The following is a 20,180-nucleotide window of genomic DNA, read 5'->3' as shown; positions in this document are numbered from 1 at the left end:
AGACAGCACAATATTCGACTGCAGTACGTCACTTCCTGCCAACTGACGGAAGTCGCCAACAAGCAGCAAGCAAGTTTGCACATTACAAGCTTTCGTGTTGCGTTATCAGCGATTATGAGCATCACGACAACAATTCGCTCATTTATGCACGCTTGCCTCATTTCAATATTCATTCATATGTATATTTAAGTGTGCATGTGTGTATGTATGCTCGCGCATCCTTTCAGTCCTTCGCCAAGCAGGCACACACAGCGCGTAAACAATAGACGATCAAGTACGACAACATTATGTTGACGACACCAACAGTCATAACGGCAAAAACGGCCGCACATTCGCACAGCCAACATCAACGCAGACAACAACAGCATCAGCTGCGCTCCGCCACTCAGACGTCAGCGTTGTCTGCGTCATCGTCATCGTCGTTGTCGTCGTCAACGTCAACAGCGACGCTGTCAGGTTCGTTATGTCAACTATTTATGACGTTAGCTGAATGGAACCACGGCATTACAACCGGCATTTTCCCCACAAACAACAACAAGCATACGATATTACATTGGCAACGACCGTAAGTACAGAAACAATGGCAGCAATGCTGACAATGATTTGCAAATTGGCTGAACAATGAATGGGTCCTCCATCGCTGCTCACACCCAGCGCTTCGTGTGTGTTGACTGCGAAAGTACATTGATGGCGCCTCGCTTGGCCCACTGTCTGTCTGGTGCTGTTCCGTTTGTCGGCATATTTTCTTGTTCGCAAGCTGCTGCCGGCGTTCGGTACGACAGTTGCTCAGTTGACTGTTCATTCGTCGCTTATGCGCCTGTCACAACTTTGTTACATTCTGGCTGAGTGAGTGAGTGGTGGCTTGGTGGGTTGTAGTTGCCACACTTTCTTACCACTAATGTACTATATACTTTTGTTTTGCTTTCTATCATTTTGTGGAGGAATTTAAGGGCGAGTTCATGAGTTGCCTTGCTTTTTCGTTCCTTTAACTTCGATATCCTCGAAACTTAAAAATATTTAATATCTCTTAATATATATTTTTGGAATATACATATAGTTGGAATACTACTGAGGGAATCGGAAATACTACTGTCGGCAAAAAATAGTAAGACTTTTTCATTTAAATTTCATGCTAAAATCCCTCAGTGATAATTTTTTGTTGCAAACCGGTGTTTTCGATTGGTACAAGTTATTCAAGAGGGTCGTTGACGACGAACCAAGTCCAGGACGGCCATCAACTGATGCTCAATACGTGAATAAAATACAAGTTTTGGTGCTTGAGAATCGACAATTGACAGTCAGAGGTCTCATTGGAATATCGGAGGGATCACTGAAAACCATTTTGAAAGATCATTTGGGCTTAAGAAAAGTGAAAAAAACAATGGGTTCCAACATCACTCAATTTTTTCGAGAAACATCGTCACGTTAACGTCTGTGAAACAATATTTTCTGACTACCGGGATGTCATGAAACATCTTATTACTACCGATAAGTCTTGGATCTATGTTTAGCACCCGGCAACAGACGGTCAGTCGGCCGAATGTTGTGGCAAAGGTGAGCCAAAGTCGAAAAAACCACATCATGTCGACAGTTTTCTTCGATTATCGAGGTGTTAACAAGGAATACTATTTAAATGTTAAGCGCCTTTTGAGCTACTCGTAAAAAGAAGCCAGAGTTTTGGGTCGACAAATATTGATTTTTGCAGGACGATAATGCACCGTCGCATGTCGCATTGATTCTTCGTGAGTTTTTCGCCAAATTTTCAATCAATATCGTGTAGCGACCAACTGATTTAGCTCCGTGTGACTTCTGGCTATTCAGCAAACTCAAACGATCACTCCGGAGAAACCGTTTTGAGTCAATTAAAGACATTAAATGTCAGTCGGTACGCGCATTGAAGGTATTCTGGAAACTGACTTTAACAACTGTCACCCACAGATTTCGTTTGTATCTTTATTTAGTTTCTAATTATGGCACTTTATGTGATTTCGCTTAACGGCACTTTATGTGAGCCGAATGCGCCTATTCTTCCTCGGGTTTCAAAGAACAGATGTACGAATTTTCGTCAAAATAGCATAGTATTTAGTGAAGTTATCGCTAGGACGAACGGACAGTCATCTGGACTTCAGCTCGTCTGGTCATTCTGATTTTTACCTCGATTCGTAAAAAATGATACAACTAACTAAAAAGAGGGTAATCGTTGGGTATTATTATTATTTAACCGCTAAACGAACAAAACTTATTTATGTGTAATATATATGCCGTGTAGCTATAGGATTCGAGGCAGAAGATTTTTACAAGATTTCATCCTTCATAAAAATATACAAATCAATGAATGGGTCGCTCTTATGAAAACTTCTTTTTAAATCGACCAACCGAAGTCTCCTTAGAAGGTTCTATTTATCGGATAACATTAAAAACTTTAATACAAAGAGAAGAAAAATAGCAAAGAAAAGTGCAAAAGTCCACTATATCTACTAAATATTGTTTACAGACATTTTTGCAACTTGGCGCAGTACTATCTCTGAACCGCCCCTGTGTTGGCATTCATACAAGTTGTTGTGCGTAAAAGATGGTGAACGGCGAGAGTGAAATTACAATGTGGCAATAAATTGAAGTAGTCACCAGCAAAAGCACAGCAAAAAGCAAAAACAAAGCCAAACAAACACACACAAAGCAAAATTCAACCGAGAGCACGGCGTGTAAACAAAGTCGTCAGCGTCTATTACTGCTCGGCGGCAGCGTTGAAGCGTTAACGTGTGCGTCGACATCGCTGCCAGCCTCACATAGCAGAACAAAGCAAGCATCAGCTTTAAATATTGTGTGTGAGTGTGTGTTGGTGTAACGGAGGCAAGCACTTCATTGATTAGATTTTCACTTATCGCCGGCGTGTTTGCCCGGCAAAAAAGCTGAGCGCACCGCATGTTATCCTCCCAAAGGAGATAGTAAAAGTCAATGAGTGAGGCGTTTGTGTGCTGCATGACACATGTATGTGCTTACGTACGTCGAGTTAACTGTATTTTGGTGTTATGACCGTGCTAAGCGTATGAGCAACAATGAATGACGCGACAAATGTGCAAGAGACAAATTTATGCCATTACTAGACGCATTGTAGGCCGTGTTGTGAAACAGGACATCGGCATTCAAACGCTTAGGCACATGTTACTGTGGTGGCGGGAGGACCTAACTGCATGCATGGTCCGTTAAGTGGTTTAAGCATCTATTGCATGTTGCGGTTGTGCCAAATGGTGTTGTTGTTGTTGTCACTACTGTCAAATGGGGAACTTACACTGACCCTGTATGTGGCATGTGTGGATCCTAGGCAGTTTTGTGCAACATAAGTGTTGATATATTTTCGGCTTAGCGGTTGTGCTAAGTCGATAGAACAATTGACGCCAATGTACTCAATTCGCTCAGCTAAATGACGTGGCAGTTGGAAGCAATCACGGTGTTTTGGATTGGTTCGAGGAATAAAAGAAGACCCTTCCGAATGAAGATGGTATGACAGCGAAATCTATAAACTTTCAGCACTTGAGCTTTACAAATAGAGTTGCCAGATATTTTTATTTTCATACTGAAATAAGCACATCGAGGATCATAAGTTCATACCAAATATCGACACCCTCGAAACCACCGTACTCTTCACATGCTGAAAGACTCTTTTAAAATATTTGTATTAGAATCTATTTTACTTTTCAAACGTTCATAAAACGATATAAAGGGATCTTAATCTTGATTTTTATTCAGTCAGTCTTGTCAGTTTGTATGTCAGCTATATACTATACTGGTCTAATCTGAAAAGTGTGTTCGGAGAATGTAGGGCTGCCTTGCCTAGTAATCTGTGTATTTTTTGAAACATTTGAATGAGATTGGTCAGTTTTTATGGCAGTTATATCTTAAAGCGGTCCGATAAAGGCGGTTCTGATAAATAAACAGCTTCTTGCTGAAAAAACCAGTTGTAAAAGTTTTCAGATAAATATCTCAAAGACTGAGAGAATAGTTAACGTATACACTTACAGACGGACATGGGTAAGTCGACTCAACTTAATACGCTGATCATGTATAATATTTTCTGGTTGCCCACGATTCTCAAGTGATAAGAAATTAGAGAGTTAAGCCTTTTTACTATATACAGGTATTTATTCCAGCAGCATAATCTCTAGATATCCTTACATTACAACACATTCTACACATCCACTAACAAATCGTTCAAACCGGAACACAAAGACTAACTTACTCGTTCAGCCTATTTCCTATATTCAGTTTCACAGAAAGTTATTTTCTTTCCTTAAAGACTTTTGCTCCACAAATTCCGTTGCCTCATTGCGTGATAGATATAGATGTGACCGGCTTTAGTTGCTGCTGCTGTATAATTTCGTTGCGTAAATGCGTTGCAGTTGTCGGCCCCTTCATTTTCCAAATGTTGCATTCAGTCGCATGTCCGCTATTGTTCTCCACAGTCATGGTTATTATGGCCTCTTTGTTTCCGAGGAAGTTTCTTTGTTTGCTTTTGGCCTCATTTGTTTTTGTAATGTAACTGAAATGCGACATTGTCGTGGAGCGCAGTTGCAGGAATTGTTTGTTAACGGGCGCCTTTTTCAACAGCAGGCCGAGCAATGGATGGACGTAATGCCAACAAAAACAACGTTAATGTTTTCTCAACTGATGTCGATAGGGTTTACATTATCTTTTTTGTTTTTGATTTTTCCTTTGTTTCATAACATCCCCCCACAGCCCACTTAATGCAATCACTTTAAGTTATTGTTGCCGCCGGCTGATTATTGTTGTTGATCCGATTTCACGCTGCTACTTTTTCATTTCAACCATTGTCTGTCCTCACATCGTCGTGTCCAGTGCAGCGTCGGGTGTCTGCGTCTCGTCTGGCGTGCTGATTCTGCGTTGCAAGTAACTACAAGCATTAAATACCACAATGCTTCGCCTGCCAACGCTGTTACGTATTATTATAAATGCAATGCATTAAGAGCTTTAACACTTTTCAGTAGTAAAACAACAACAATAACGTGCCATACAATCTATAGGATATTCACACTGCGCCGCAATCGTCCCTTATCAAAGTCATCTGCAGCGCGCGCGCAACTGCCCGGTTCAATCAATGCATTCACAAATACCATAAATGGCAACTGGAAATTGGATTTTCACTGCATCCAACTCCGCGCTTTCCAGCGATCGCATTCCCTATCAACTGCATTTTTTCGTCCTCTCCGATTGCGCTTTTTCTTAACGGCCAAGCGCTAACCTTTGCGGATTTCACATTATTGAGCCACTTACTTGGCGCGTCACGTGTTGCCAGCTGTCGTCTGCATTCGTATATGGAGGTATATAAGGTAATATAAATAAATATTTGTTTATACCAATAAGCGCGTATATTCTGTCCCAGTAGCTTTTTGCTCTGCCTCCACTATCAATTACGCGTAGACAAAAAAGTCGTCGGTATTTATACGGAAACCCATATCCTTTGATATGACAATATCAATCTCATTATTTATGTGATATTTTTTACACCATAGGCGCGTGTGATTGCGAATAATATTATACATATGAATATTTTTTCAACTGACATTTCTTTTCAACAGAAAACGAGCAGAAACATTTGAACCAAAGCATTAATACCCTTTACAAATACAAAAGCTTCCATAAAATAGTTTCAAAAATTGTAACATTGCCTTTGGACAATAATTTTTGCTAAATTTTGTGAAGATATCCCGTCAGATAAAAACGTTTTCCAATCAAGGGCAAGATTTTGACCATTTAGCTTGTTATATGCTGATGAAGTTCGATATCGGCGCGACCGACAATGAGCAGCTTCTTAGGGAGAAAAAGACATTATCTAAATTTCAGGTCGATATCTCAAGAACGTTGACGACTCAGCTGATCATGCTAATCATTTAAAAATATATTTTATAGGATCTTCGAAATTTGCCTGTGGGATTATAAACTTCGTGACAAACTTAACTTACCCTGTTCTCATATCCTGAACAGGGTAAATTTAGAGGATATTGTAAAGTATGCCTTAAATTATCCGAGAAAGCGTGCTAGCAACCACGTGTTTATCAGCAGTAAACTACGGACGGATTATTTGGAAAGCGAATAAAAAAAATCGGATATTCGAAGTTTGATAAAAAGAGACTCAGGTTCTTATTTCATAGCAAGCTATAATATATTTCAAGAACTAAAAAATCTTAAATATGTGCAGTTTACGATATAGAAAATGGGATATGTGACCTTCCCCTACACCTTAATTTTCACTCACATTCCCAAAACAAATGAAAGTGATGATGTCAAGATCAACTTCTTCCAATTCTGCTCTACAGACCAAAAACCATACCAAACTGTCAATTCATGTGAATGTAATGATTATTCGTGAATAATTTGTGAATTTTTTTCGCACTACAATTGGCAGTCTTTATCGTTTTGAAGTTGTTCCAAAGCAAAAGCTGCAAATTCACGACGTTTACGGTGGTCCAATGGCTTCAGTTCTTGATTGAGAACAATTTCATATGTTGTAGATGGAGGCAATCCCAGTTCTTGAGAACGGCTTGGAATCGACAAATAGCGGCCATTCTTATTGGAAAACTCGATACACAGTTAAAAACTGTCAAATCACGCAATACACCCTTACTTTCCACCCACATAACAACTTCGCAAACCTCTCTCGAAATCCTAAAGAACGATAATTTTTATAAAGATTATTTATAAAAAATAAGTTTCATCTCTCAAAAATTAATGCATGAAAAAATTAATAAATTTAAAACAAAAAATTAATTTATTTATAAAACCTTTGGTTCCACCCGAGCTCAGCCCTTTCATACCACCCATTTTAATTATTTATTACATTGTGATTGCAGAGCTTTTAATTAAATCCGTTGGCATTACTCTCACACGGCTGAGGGCGAAAGTAGCGATTTCCCAATAGGCAAGTCTTCCCTCCCATCCAACATCCAATCAAATTAATGAACGAATGTACATATAAATATGTGTTTACATATACATATATACGTGCGCGAATGTATTAATTTTGTACAGTGGAGCGAGCTGAGGATACCATATGTGCTCACAGCAACCTGTTGCATGCGCGCTGCTCACGTTCCAGGCTTTGTGGTGTTGAATTGGATTAAGCCAAGGAATTATGAATGCGGGTATTTATGACTTTGTGTGTACTAAATGTATTGGAAAGTTCTTTTTACAAATAAAGTGCGATTTCATTTTTTTCTTACCATCGCTCTGCGAATTTGCAATAGACCCATATTAATCTTTTGAACAGAGATAGTTAGCATGTGGAGTGTTATGAACCAGAATAGAATATACTTAAATCTTAATAACTATTAATGTTTCCAATAAGCGTTAAGCGCTTGAACCCTAAAGGATACCTGCTACTCCTAGACTATGTGACTGCAGTCCATCCGGTATCGCTGAGGATCAAAACTGGTCTATGCATGGCTTATTAGTCTGCCAGACTAACACTACTGCCAAACTTGTCAAATTTTGCTTTATAGACATGAAAGAAAATCATGGATTAATCCGGGCCAACCATAAACATCGACTTCAAAAACAGGTGGATTCGGTAAGAAGGCTCTGTATTTGGTACAGAAGTAACTATCTTAAAGACAAATGTGACTACTTAGTACTCGAATTATTCTATGAAATCGCAAAACTCAAGCTATTTTGTATGCAATATCGTCGTTATCCACCTCTTCGCACTATTAAGGCATCAAAATCATGGTTTCTCCTCATAAATTACCAACTCAGAATTTCACTCCCACTTAAGTACTCAATAGGTGTGAATATAAATTTTCTGCCTCAATGCAACAGACGACCTAAGCGACTTATGGCAACTATTAGACGCCAGACTATGGTAAATATGCTAAGGCGTTTATTAGGAAATACGAATTTATTTTAGCTCCAATGCGACGGTGGGCTTAACAATGTTGCATTGTGTGCTTATGCAATAAAAATATGAAACTATGTTTAGTTTGATTGCAACATTGAGCGGAAAATAGTAAATTTTATGCTTAAATGTGGCATTATGAAGGGATTTAGTAGGTCTATGCCATGTCAACGGCTCATGACCAGGGTCAATATCACCTTGTGTAATCAAGTGCTTGCATATTGCCTCCACGCCTTCAAATGTGCCACTTACATACAAATAAACGTCTGTAGGTGTGAGTGAGTTTGCGATTTTCATACACTGACTCCTGCTGAATATGGAAAAATGTGCATGTGCCCATTACTCATGCAGGATTATGGCGGATAAGAGCCAGTGAAATGCATGAAAATGGAATATTTGTGCAAGCAGACATATACATACCTATGCATATATAGATAGATGTATGCATATACATACAGATATGTACGTATATATTTATATATGACTGTTGTGTCCACTCTGTGCAGCGCTCGGACTTTTTGCCATAATAAAGTCGCAGACCACAAAGTTGACTAGACTCTGCTGTTAGTTTTGTAGAAAGACACACATGGACACACTTGCCGTTGCACTTACATACATACATTTATATTTTTCTATATTTTTTCGGCATTCAGTGGCATATAGCGCCGTTTGGCAGCCACTTGTGCATTGCAAATATGGGCGTTTTATTGTGAAAAGTTGAAAATTGCATAGAAATTTACCGTCCATCTCATAAAATAACACCACAACTATGCAATATTAACAACTCCTTTGAGTTCAGAATTTTATATCACACATACAGTTGGTTTTTCTATTTTCCTTAACCATTTCTCGAGCTTTTTCCCACACTATTATCTCATCTGCAACTATTTTACCAACAATCAACCGCCACACTAAGCCAGCAAATCTGCTGCAAGCGCATAACACGTTCTTGCCAGCAGTTAGTCAGTCGCTGTTGGCAGTCAGTTTTACGATGTGGCATTGTTCTAGTTTGCCACTTTTACTGTTTTGCAGTTTTATTTTTTGTATTTTTACAATGCTTTTGTATTTTTTAGGGTTTATTTGTGGTGCATATTGCCAATATAAGTTGTGGCCGGGTAGGAAAAGCAGAAGTACTAGAAGTTTTATTTAAAACGAGAACGAGAATGATTTAGAAATACTAATAAATAACTAACTTGAATTATTTATTTATTTAATTTTGAATTTATGAATATTATTTTATATGAGTAAATAAATAAGTAGAAAGTGTTTCTTTAGTCAGAGGACACTCTTGAAAACTAAGATCAACTAACGACAAGCAAAACTAAGATTCAATGGCTTTTCTTGGCTCCCCTAATATGCATATAATGAATTGAATAGTCCTGCCCTAACAGGTATTAAATACTGTTAATTAACATTATTTGGACTCTGCATCAGAGAAATCAGCCGTTTAGAAGTGGTTGGCTAAATTTGAATGAGGAGAAATGAGCATCGAGAACGCTGAAAGCATTGAACACCCAAAAAGGTTGTTACCGATCGGTCGCCATAATCAGTGTATCATCCTTGAGAGTTCCCTTCAAGTTTAATAAAAAAGGAATTTTTGCAAATATATGTGTTTTATGGTGGTAGTCGGGACACTTCTCTTCAATTGACCTGCAACATCCAGTTTCGTCCTTCGAACGGATGCATATTATGGGCGCTAAAAATTGTAAGCAAAGCTGAGAAAAAATTATAAATATAGATACCTATATTACTAACATCCAAGTTCATCGGTTCCAACAAATAATTTGACATCTAAAGGCAGGTAGAAAGATAAATTTAAAAAGCAAACAAACTTTATTTAACTCCAAAATATTATTTTTTGCATGATTTTCCTAGTGGGTCTTATCAACTTGGTCACTCATATAAACAAATTTGTTACTTTTGTGTTTCATTTAGAATACAATAGGATTTTGTGTTGGCTGTTAATTTGTCCTGAACTTAAAAGAGTTTGACTTTGTTCATTGTTAGTATGCTGGTATTAGTCAGGGAGTCTATATTGCAGTTGTACATACAATAAAAGAATAGAATGTCTTACAGACAGGTCACTGTTTTGTAGTACAATATTTTGACTGCGAGTATAATTTGTTAAACACGACATGTAAATACATTCTACAAAATGTAAATTAAAAGGTATTAAACTTTCTAATATTTGGATTTTCAAATAATGTTTATCTTGGGGAAAGTGTAAGTATTTATATACAAAATTAATAAATATATCCAATAATGTTGTATTTTATTAAATAAATCTCTAATCGAGACAACTAGAAATGTCAATTAGTACTCCTTTTTTATTAATATACGGATTTCTCGAGCAATTTGATGAGCATCCTCCGTATTGTTCTGAGTTGGGACCGAAATACTTTATTTTATTTACGTACGTAAAAGATAAACAAGAAGTCAACGTTTTTCAACATCTGAAGAAGCGGTTAGTGCGTTCTGAACGCATGTTTTGGAGATACCTCAATCAGAGTGGTTCAAACGCACGCAAAAGGATATTTTAAAAACAATGAAAATCAAGTGGTTTACCGTTTTGAATGAAATTATTTAGTTAGTTTATTTTTATGCGTTAAGAAAGTGAATTAACTTAGTTTGTATGAAAATTGGCTTATCAACATTAAACAAAATAAAATTAAAAGCCATTCCACCGTAGCCAAAATGTAAGGCATTTAGACCCCAAGCAAAATGCGCAACGTTCAATTCTCACACTTGAGTAATGCGTGCCACTGCGGTGTGCCACATGTCAAGCACAAAAACAATAAACACCAACAAAAACCAAACCGAGCAAGTCCCAGCAGAAGTCAAAACAAAAACACCTCACATTCAGAAGGAAGCGTTTAGCTTTATGTTGTTGTTGTTCTTGCTGTGGCATGCGAGTACATGGGAAATCCAAAGACGCTTACATACTCATAAAGTAATTTTACTTTATTATTATTCATGAGATATGCAATGAGCATTAACCGCAGATGAGCTGGAGGCCTGCTGGCTGCTAAACTGGTTGCTTGCCAGAAACAATGAAGACGCACAAATGCTGCCGCTGCCGCTCTCTTGGCTGGTGCTGCCGGAGCACGTGCCGAAAGGCGGACGACAAAGTCAAGAAGCGTTAACCCGCCTAGGCGTAATGAAAAGTACAAAGGTGCAAATAAGAAAATAAGGGGAAAAAGCAGCGAATTTCGTACCGCATGAAACTAGGGGAGCAAGTCAATAGGCCTGAAAACGACCGGGTGACACACAGAACTTCTGCAATATTTATCATATATGCGCACAAATATGCGTGTTTGCGTGTATGTGGGTAAGCCTCATATAAATAAGTGAGGAAATGCGAGCAACGCACTCAAGCACATACACAGATTACTTATGCATGCAGATGTAGCGGCGTTGCTGGCACAGCCCAAATTGCTACCGGCACCTGAGGCTATAAGACCCACTGACTTACACTCCACTTGAAGTATGTACGAGTACGTGTGTGTGTGTGTGTTGCAAGCACGCATGAGCTCCACATTTGCATTTCCATTTACGCGACAAATGCGTCGCTGGTTGTGACACACCTACAACAGCAAGAAAAAGAGCTGCGACAGCTACATGCTGCTGAAGCTGCGCCATCAGTCAAAACTCACAGAGCCTGACTTCGTTTTCCCTCTCCAGCCCAGCAGGTAAGACCGCCATTCATATATACATACATACATAGTGTATGAAGCTGGTATGTGTATATTCTCAGGTTGGCGGTGCAAATGACTCGCGCTTACAGCCATGCTGTGCTTTCTGAGCCACGTAGTCGTTATCGTTAACAAGATAAGCGTGATGGGGAACTCGACTGTCGTCGCTATGCCCGCCTGACAACTGCTCACTTACGGCTGCAGCGCCACCTGATTGGGGTCCCGACAAGCTGGAGTAAAAGCTTTGAAGGGGCACACTACATAAGTAACCGCTGCGTTTATTTGCCAAAACAAACAATAAATAAATACATAAATAACGAGCAAACAAATATTGAAGTAATCAATTTTGCATCAACCCGTTTTAGTTTCGCAACTTTGGAAAAATCAGAAATTTTTCCTTTTTTACTTGAAATATAATTATCGTAAATTTGAAGGATTTTCATGACACAAGTGGGTTAGCCGAACCATATATTATGTGTTTGTATGTCTGATATTTTTTAATTAATTATTAAAAATGATACTTTTAACGAACTGTATCTATATGATACATCATATATCCACTGCTCAAGATGATAGGTAAAGTAATTTCATTTGATGACAACAGCTGATCTTATAGAATTTCTTCGCAGCCAATTTCACACTTAACCTTTTTTTACTAGCGTAGACAACGCTTACGGTGTTTTCCGACAATTCAAGATACTAAGTGCAGCCAGGTCCTTCTCCACCTGAGTGGAGATCTTCCCCTTCTTCTGTTTCCACCGGCGGGTACTGAATGGAAAACCTTTAAATTTGGATTCTTCCGTACCATTCAGGCTTTTGATTCGCTAAACTATGTCAATGTGGCCGTATATCTCGTACATTTCATTGTTCTATCGGGTGCGGTACCACCCGTTGGCAATGCGCAAAGGTCCATAAATCATCTGCAAAATCTTTCTCTCGAACACTCCTAAAGCCGACTCATTAGATAATGTCATTGTCCATGCCTCCGCACCATATAACCGCATGGGAATAATGAGCGAATTAAAGGTCTTATTACGTTTGCTGGGGTCGTCCTTTTCTATCATCCGAAACTGTTGTTTCTTTTTCATTGAGAGTGGTTTGAAAAGGGCGAGTCCCAAACCCAAAGCATAACTTCGCTAGGCGAGAAATATGATATAAAGTTTTATACACATTTATATAGCGTGCCACTTGTTTTTAGATCGACTCCCGGTCGCAGCCGCGCCTCTGGTGAACAGATACTGCAATTAGACTTCAGCGGACCTTTAAACCGAATATGTCGGCGTGGCTCCGCTGAAGCTTCCTCTCTTTATCTCAGGCCTCCAAAGTGCTTGGCGGGAGCGTAAAAGTAGGAATTGGGTATAGCCGTACAACTGTAACTGCCTACCCAGGAGCATAACTATATCCCATTACAACCATGTTATCGTATCTCACAAATAACAAGTTAACCTTAATAAAATATATGATAATGTAAATGTTAGATAACAAAATCGGAGGGCAATTCTAATAACCAGATAGCATTCAATTCGAATCAAAAAATCAATCTACATTCACCCCTAATTATTTCGATTTCCATAGTAAATTCACGTCAGTTTTTCACGTTTATTCAATTAAAATTTACCGAAAAATTCCATTCAGCTGTCAACTAGGAGAAACAGGATTATTTGCATTTTTAGCCAAGCTCAATTGAAAATCTTGCTCGCCTATTCATGGGCACATGTACAAGCATACAAAAATACATATATGTACATATAGTGAATATCATTCAAAGAGTGCTTGTCTTTCAGCTGCTAGTCAATAGCGGAACATTTAATGAAAATTGCAAATTGAATTAGTGGTTGTCGGTTGCGCTGGTTTTAATAGATCTCGCTTGTGATAAATGGCCAGCGCGCATGATTGTATTTTAGTATGTATGTGTGATGATTAATTTGTGACTAGTTTTATACAACTAATTGCAGTGATAATTATTAGTTTTTCCAAGCCATAATTTAATGATGAATAATGGCTTGTTGACGCCACATAATGATTTATCGGTTAGGATATATACGAGTATGTGCATTTAGCAAAGCCAGTCTAAAACAAATATTACCAATTATTTTTAATGAATTTAAAATCCGCATTCACTTAAAAAAGAATTTTATTTTTATTAAAAAATCAGGAAAACATGTGCTCTTTATACCAACACTAATTAGGCGTATCAATTGGTGCATGTTTCTGATAAGATCAAAGGAACACAAAACAACTTAGGTGATTTCAAAGCGGATTGCAAACGCACGAAACCCATTTTTGGCGTCCAAACAATCGTAAAAACTTTAATTGCTCAATCAAAAATGCTAATTTGCAGGCCGACCAGTTGACATTTTAGTCCGCGCGTTAACATGTCTTAATTAGATGGTTTTTTTTATTTCAACAACGTAACTGTTATGGTTAATATTAATACGACAGATTATTTGCCCTTTGCTTGCAATCGAAATGGAGCACATTAAAAGTCTTGCACGTGGTTGTTGATTTGTTTAGAGAAATATTTTAGGGTTTACTATAAATTCATGGTGTGAAAAATATATTCATGACAGTATTTACATTTACCTTCTTATTGAATATAAATATATGAATCTGATGAATATTTCGCAATTAATTGGGTATTTTATGGACAACGCGTTATGGAATTTTAGATCTAAATTTCTATAATTTTATTTTATTTCCGTATGAAATTTGAACGAAAAACGGCCAGCTTGCTCATAGTCGTTTGTAGTTATTAGGTCTAGTAATTTTTAGTACAAATCTCTCCGGGCTCCCTTTAATCCAGAAAAAGTCAATGTGGTGGATTCTGATGACATTTTTGTACCACCGTTGCACGTAAAGCTCGGCCTAATAAAAGGTTTTGTAAAAGCTATGCCTAGAGATGGCAGTGTATTTGTACATATAGGAAAAGAAATTCTGCAAAATTTTATAGAAAACCGTAGATCAGAAAATTACAAAGACTTAATACATAAATAAACTTATAATGTCATATAAAGTTGTGGGGTGTAATATGTCCTTTAAAATACAAATGAGGACTCTTATTTGCATTCCTTTCCGGTAAATTTGGGTGGTTTGAGTGGTAAATTCTCTAAACATAACTGATATATGAATACTTTTTGAGAAGATATACTTTTTCTGAGAAGATATGTTTTGATGTCTTGTGACAAAGCTGACGTCTCAATTTTTTTTATTCATACTGTGTTATTGTTTAGGGACCCAAGTGATATTATATTTGAATGAATTTTATATGAATATTCTTGCGACAAAAAAAGTTAAGATTTTGTATAATTCTTTCTAAGAACAAGACCATTCTCTTATCTTATCTTGTCTTATCTTAAAGAAAGACATTCGCTCATTTAGATATAAGGAATTTTTTCCACTTGCAACTCAGAAAAACGGCGTTCTCATTGTGAAAATTTTTATACCCTTGATCTCAAAGCTAATTTCCAGGAACACGTGTGAAAAATTGTCTCACTCTATTTGCAGGGTCAACAAAATTTCGTAGAATATTGTCAATTCGATACATATTCTTGAAATATACTAGTGTATATATTTTCTTAAGTCGTTAAAATAGGTGTAAATCAATCCAGTGGTTGGTGGTAACATTCATAACGACAGATTAGTTCGAAACCAACATTCGGCGCCTTATTGGGTAGACAACAGCCAACAATATTAAAAAAAATATTAATCTTGAACTGATTTAATAGCGCTTAAAAGACGAAGTGATGATAAATAGATTTAAGCATCAATATCTTAAAATTTGTAAATATAATTCATCAATTATCGCAACACATTCCCAACTTTACTTAATGAAATAAAACCTGTCTTTCTTTGGAAAGTTTAAATACAATATTCAAGATTGTCCCAGATTTTGCCCATATTAATCAATGTGAGCATGCAGTTCCACAAAAACATCGCTCCGACTGTTTTATTCTGCTTTTCGAGTCTCATTTAATTAAATAACCAAATATTTCTGATTTCATATATAAAATTCTGAGCATTCGCTTTTTTACTCACTCACATTTACGTTATGTACACTTGCTGCAACTTTTATGCGCTCTTAATTCAATTTATGCTTTGCGTGCGTTGCAAATTAACCGCAGCAACCGCTGAATACATGCGCACACACATATGATGATTTATTTTCACAAAGATATCACTTTTTTAAGCATGCCACCAGCAACGAGTTGCCTTAATCAAATTTCGCATAAAATCCATTCATTCATCACACACACACTCAATCAAATCTCTTGTTGCACATCTTCAGCAACGGGTCCATTTGCCACGCGATTGACAGGCCTGCGACCGAAATGTCAATACAATAAAAGTCAGGCAAAAATGTGAAATATTAAGCATCCAATGAAAGCTGAGTTTTTGTCTGAATGCATTTCGTTTAATCATAAATCTTGCAACTGAAGACATTCAGGAAAAGAATGATGCTTAAAGTGTGCTGTCTCGATACATATGTCCTTATGATTTCACTCATATATGTATATATGGGAGTAGTAACAAGGAATATACCTACAATTGATGGAAATTCTTAAATTCTTATGGCATCAGTCATCGAACGAAAAGTCTCGTCGTAAAGTTATGCAAGCGGTGTTTAAGTTTTTTCGCTAAAAATTATTTAATGCGAAAATGTGTGTATATGCTATTACTTAAATCCAATAGTGTAAACTTTGAAATGTCGGAAGAGTTCCAAATTTGAGAAAATTAGTTGTTGCTATGGGATTGTGGCACAGTGTTCTACAAAAGTATGCGTCTTGAAAAAAACAAAAATATTTTGAAAAGGAGTGAACCTGAAACATTTTCGAAGGTTATTGCGTAATAGGGTTTTATCACTCTAAAATTCTTAAATAATCCATTTTTTTGCATCAAAGTTAAAAACCTCTGTTTTTCAGTTTCGAAAAAATAATGTTTTTTTGCACATATCTAGTTTAATTATTTATCGCAATTTTTTCAAAAAGGCTTATCTGGAGAAATATGTAGGGATTCTTTCACACTGCATATTTTCTATATTATAAAGATATTTGGTGAATATTTCTTGTAAAAACGTAATGTTAATGCAAAATTTTTGTAGAAGAGGTATTATAAAGTTACATGGCTCTAGTTAATCCAATATAATATTGGACAAAAATACGAAAAATCAAAGTTGATCCGGCAAATAGTTTTGGAAATATGAGATATTTGTGAGAAGAGTGTGTGAGTTTTCAGCCTCAGTAATAATCGAAGGCATACGATTTGAAATTTGAATAAATGGTAAATTTTGACTACATGATTACATCTTTTTGTTTAATAATTTATTTATTTTCTTTTTCTTTTCGGATAAATCTCTTCCTAAACGGCACTGTTTGACAAAGGTTCTCTTAGAGATCGGCTACGGCGTCAAGGGATTCGAAATTTTGTCTAAATGAATCACCGATTATTAAAGTACATTAAATTTTTTTAAACGTACATTTTTATTTATTAAATAAAATTTCGCTTAAAAATAATAATTATTGATAATATTGGCAATATTGTTATTTTTGCCTTAACAAAGTGATTTCCGAACCACTGTTTATTGAATACCTGCTGTTTTAAAATGAACAAGCATAAATATCTACTTATGTATATATGTACATATATATGCATATGCATTTACGTGTGATGAATTTTTGGACATTAAATCGGCGCATATGCCGCGTTGCCAAGAAATCAATGTTAATGCAGTGGAAATATGCAGCAGATTACAACGAAATAAGCCGATCGAAGAGGCAGCTTGTCAGAAAGACTTTACATAAAACACTTCACCAAATTCACGGCCGCGCATCTTTTAGTATTTACCTGCGGGTTTTTATATGTATGTAAAGGGATTTGTTGGAACATCATGTCAAGTGTCTTGAAATGTAAGTAAAAGCCGCAAAGAACGTTGTTAAGAAAACTTAAGCTTATTGTCTGTCAATGTTTCAGCTATTGCATTTATACAGGGTGTCCCAAAATTAACGCCAGATTCAAATTTGCCGCCATTTCAAGTAATCTTCATAATTGACGAAGTTGAAACACTAGTCCGACTATTTGTATGAGATTTTCGAATCGCGGCTGCCAAGCTTTCATTATTTTTGAAATATTGTGCAATAATGAAGACACGTTGTTCTATTGTGTAAAGAATCATTTTTAATAAGCCTAAACTGTCAGCTGTCTACATAGCTGTTTCTTGCAAAATCATTGAATACCCTATAACTGTATGTTTAAAATTTTCCCAAATTACAAGGAATTTTTGGTACACATCAACGAAATTGTAGAATTATTCTGTTACTAAAATCAATGTCAAAATAGCAATACCATAATTTAATTTGAGTACCTTCAAAATAAGCAAATAACCAAATTAGCAGTTAATTAAAAAAAACAACAATATGTACAATGTGTAAAGCTCATTACTGCAACCGATTTACAATATTTTTGCATTGAAACTGGAAAATACTGCAACTGCGTAATGCGTTATGTATGCCAGCATAATGTGGTGGCCACCTGCATAATTTTGCATCCAATAGTTTATGCTGTTTCTCACCTTCATCACTCCAAAACTTGCTTAACTAAATACATATGTAAGTAGCACTGACCCAATTTGCAACAAAAAGCACGCGCTTCGAGTGTCATTTTTGAAAATACACACGCATATACATATACATTCACATTTCTACATATTTAAGAATATGGAGTTTGTAAATGAAAAATGTGCCTCATGTTGCATTTTGACATGTAAAAAAATTGTTGCATACAATAGTGGTTTATTGAGCATTTGTGACACATTTCAAATGATAAACTGCCATGAATGCGGCATTATGTGCAATAAAGTGCAATAAAAATACAAGTGAGCATTTTTAAACCACTGACTGTTAGTAAAAACAATTGATCCATTAAAAATTAGTTGAATTATTAATCATATTGAACAGAAATGTGTTATTTAAATAACGAAGGATTTAATTTTTTATACTCAAACATCGTAATTTTCAGGCTGTCACACTTGGTTTACCCTTTAATTCTATACAAGCGGATCCATTTCGATTTCAATATCTAAATTATATTTAGGTACACGCATATTCTGACCACCTTATTCTTCAAATGTAGTGCCTACATATATATTCAAGAGAATAAATAGGCGTTTATTGAGTACCAATGTATAATAAAACTCCATGTAATGATCCTTAAACACCTCACCATTCATTAAGTGCTCCACTGTGGCAAAGTAATGAAGTGTCGTCGCAATGCGTTGCATTCACTATGGAAATGTGTATAAGTAATAATGTACATATATACGAATTCGTATCGCACACATCATACTTATGGGTATATCAGCATTAGCATAATTTTGTCATTTGATTTAACAGTCGCACTTTCACTTAATATGTAGATTAATTACTTTCATTTGGTAAAGGTGTTCATTCAAGCACAATAAAGTGAAATTAATTAATGATTATACGATAAATCAGATATAGATACTTATTTATTTGCGGATGTTATTCGCGACCTCCGGCTGTTAAATTTATTTTTCATGAATATTTTATTATCTTCATGGAGTATGAAAGCTTGAGTAAGTCGTGAACCGATTTCACACATTTACAGCATTAATCCGAAGTACATCTAATATTAAAATTTCACATCATTTACGAAGATTTCTTGCATACGTATATTAACCGATATGTCCGGTATAAAGCGAACCGGAAGTTCGAAATTTTTATATTAGGAATGTAGATACTCTGGTATATACCCGAGCTTATCAATTTTGACATACGTAACTATTGTACTATTATATTGCGAGGGTATAACGATGATAAATCTAGACTCAAAATCTTAATGCGTTGCCATCTAAATTTCTTATTTCAGAGTGGGTCCTTGGAATGCTATTATGAATAATTTATATATAAAATAATACCTTGTTCGGTTATAATTTATAATACTAATTTACTAATTCGCTTTACATTTTAATACTGCAAATAAATGCGAATTTATTTTTCATTTAATACACTTCTACTACAATATTTACGCACTGTCTCAGATTTAGCTAGGACGAGAACCATTTAGATGCGCTATTGGGCATACAGAAATAATACAACTTACAAATTATTAGCTGTCAAGATGATTTTACTTGAGCTGACAATATATCATGCCTTCTTCCGCTGAACATTTAACACCAATTCTATTCGTACATTTTTTTCTTAAAAATTAGTAAGAGTTACCTCAAAACTCTTCCCAACATTCACTGCTGCTCGCATTTGTTTCTAAACATTCCAATTATCATTCACTACGAGTATTTTCTAACAGGTTCTCTTGCACTGTATCGCAGAGCTTGCTATTTTCATTGTTATTGTAGAATAAACATTTATAAATCATTGAAATAATTATTTCTCACTTAATTTCTCTTTAGAAAGATATAAACTACAACTTAGTTAATTGAAATTTTGATTCAACAAACTTTTCGCACGCGAAAACGGAAACTGACAAGCAAAGGACATATGGCGGTAAAATACCGTTACGTGAACATCTGCTCATATCACCAGAGTTGCATACAAGGTGAATAATATTTG

General features: G+C 36.2%; 1 protein-coding gene across 1 annotated transcript in view; it reads left to right on the top strand.

Moving 5' to 3' along the window:
- The first annotated feature begins 287 nt into the window (after window positions 1–287).
- The window catches only part of LOC125778681 (putative inactive carboxylesterase 4), a 28,998-nt gene continuing 9,105 nt past the window's right edge, over window positions 288–20,180 (top strand). Inside the window, exon 1 of the mRNA XM_049457676.1 lies at window positions 288–565. Within this exon, the coding sequence (XP_049313633.1) occupies window positions 288–565 (278 nt within the window). The remainder of the gene's footprint in view (window positions 566–20,180) is intronic.

This window comes from Bactrocera dorsalis, chromosome 5 (assembly GCF_023373825.1).
Source record: "Bactrocera dorsalis isolate Fly_Bdor chromosome 5, ASM2337382v1, whole genome shotgun sequence".
In the NCBI taxonomy this organism is placed as follows: domain Eukaryota; kingdom Metazoa; phylum Arthropoda; class Insecta; order Diptera; family Tephritidae; genus Bactrocera; species Bactrocera dorsalis.
This window is presented reverse-complemented; position numbering and strand designations above follow the sequence as displayed.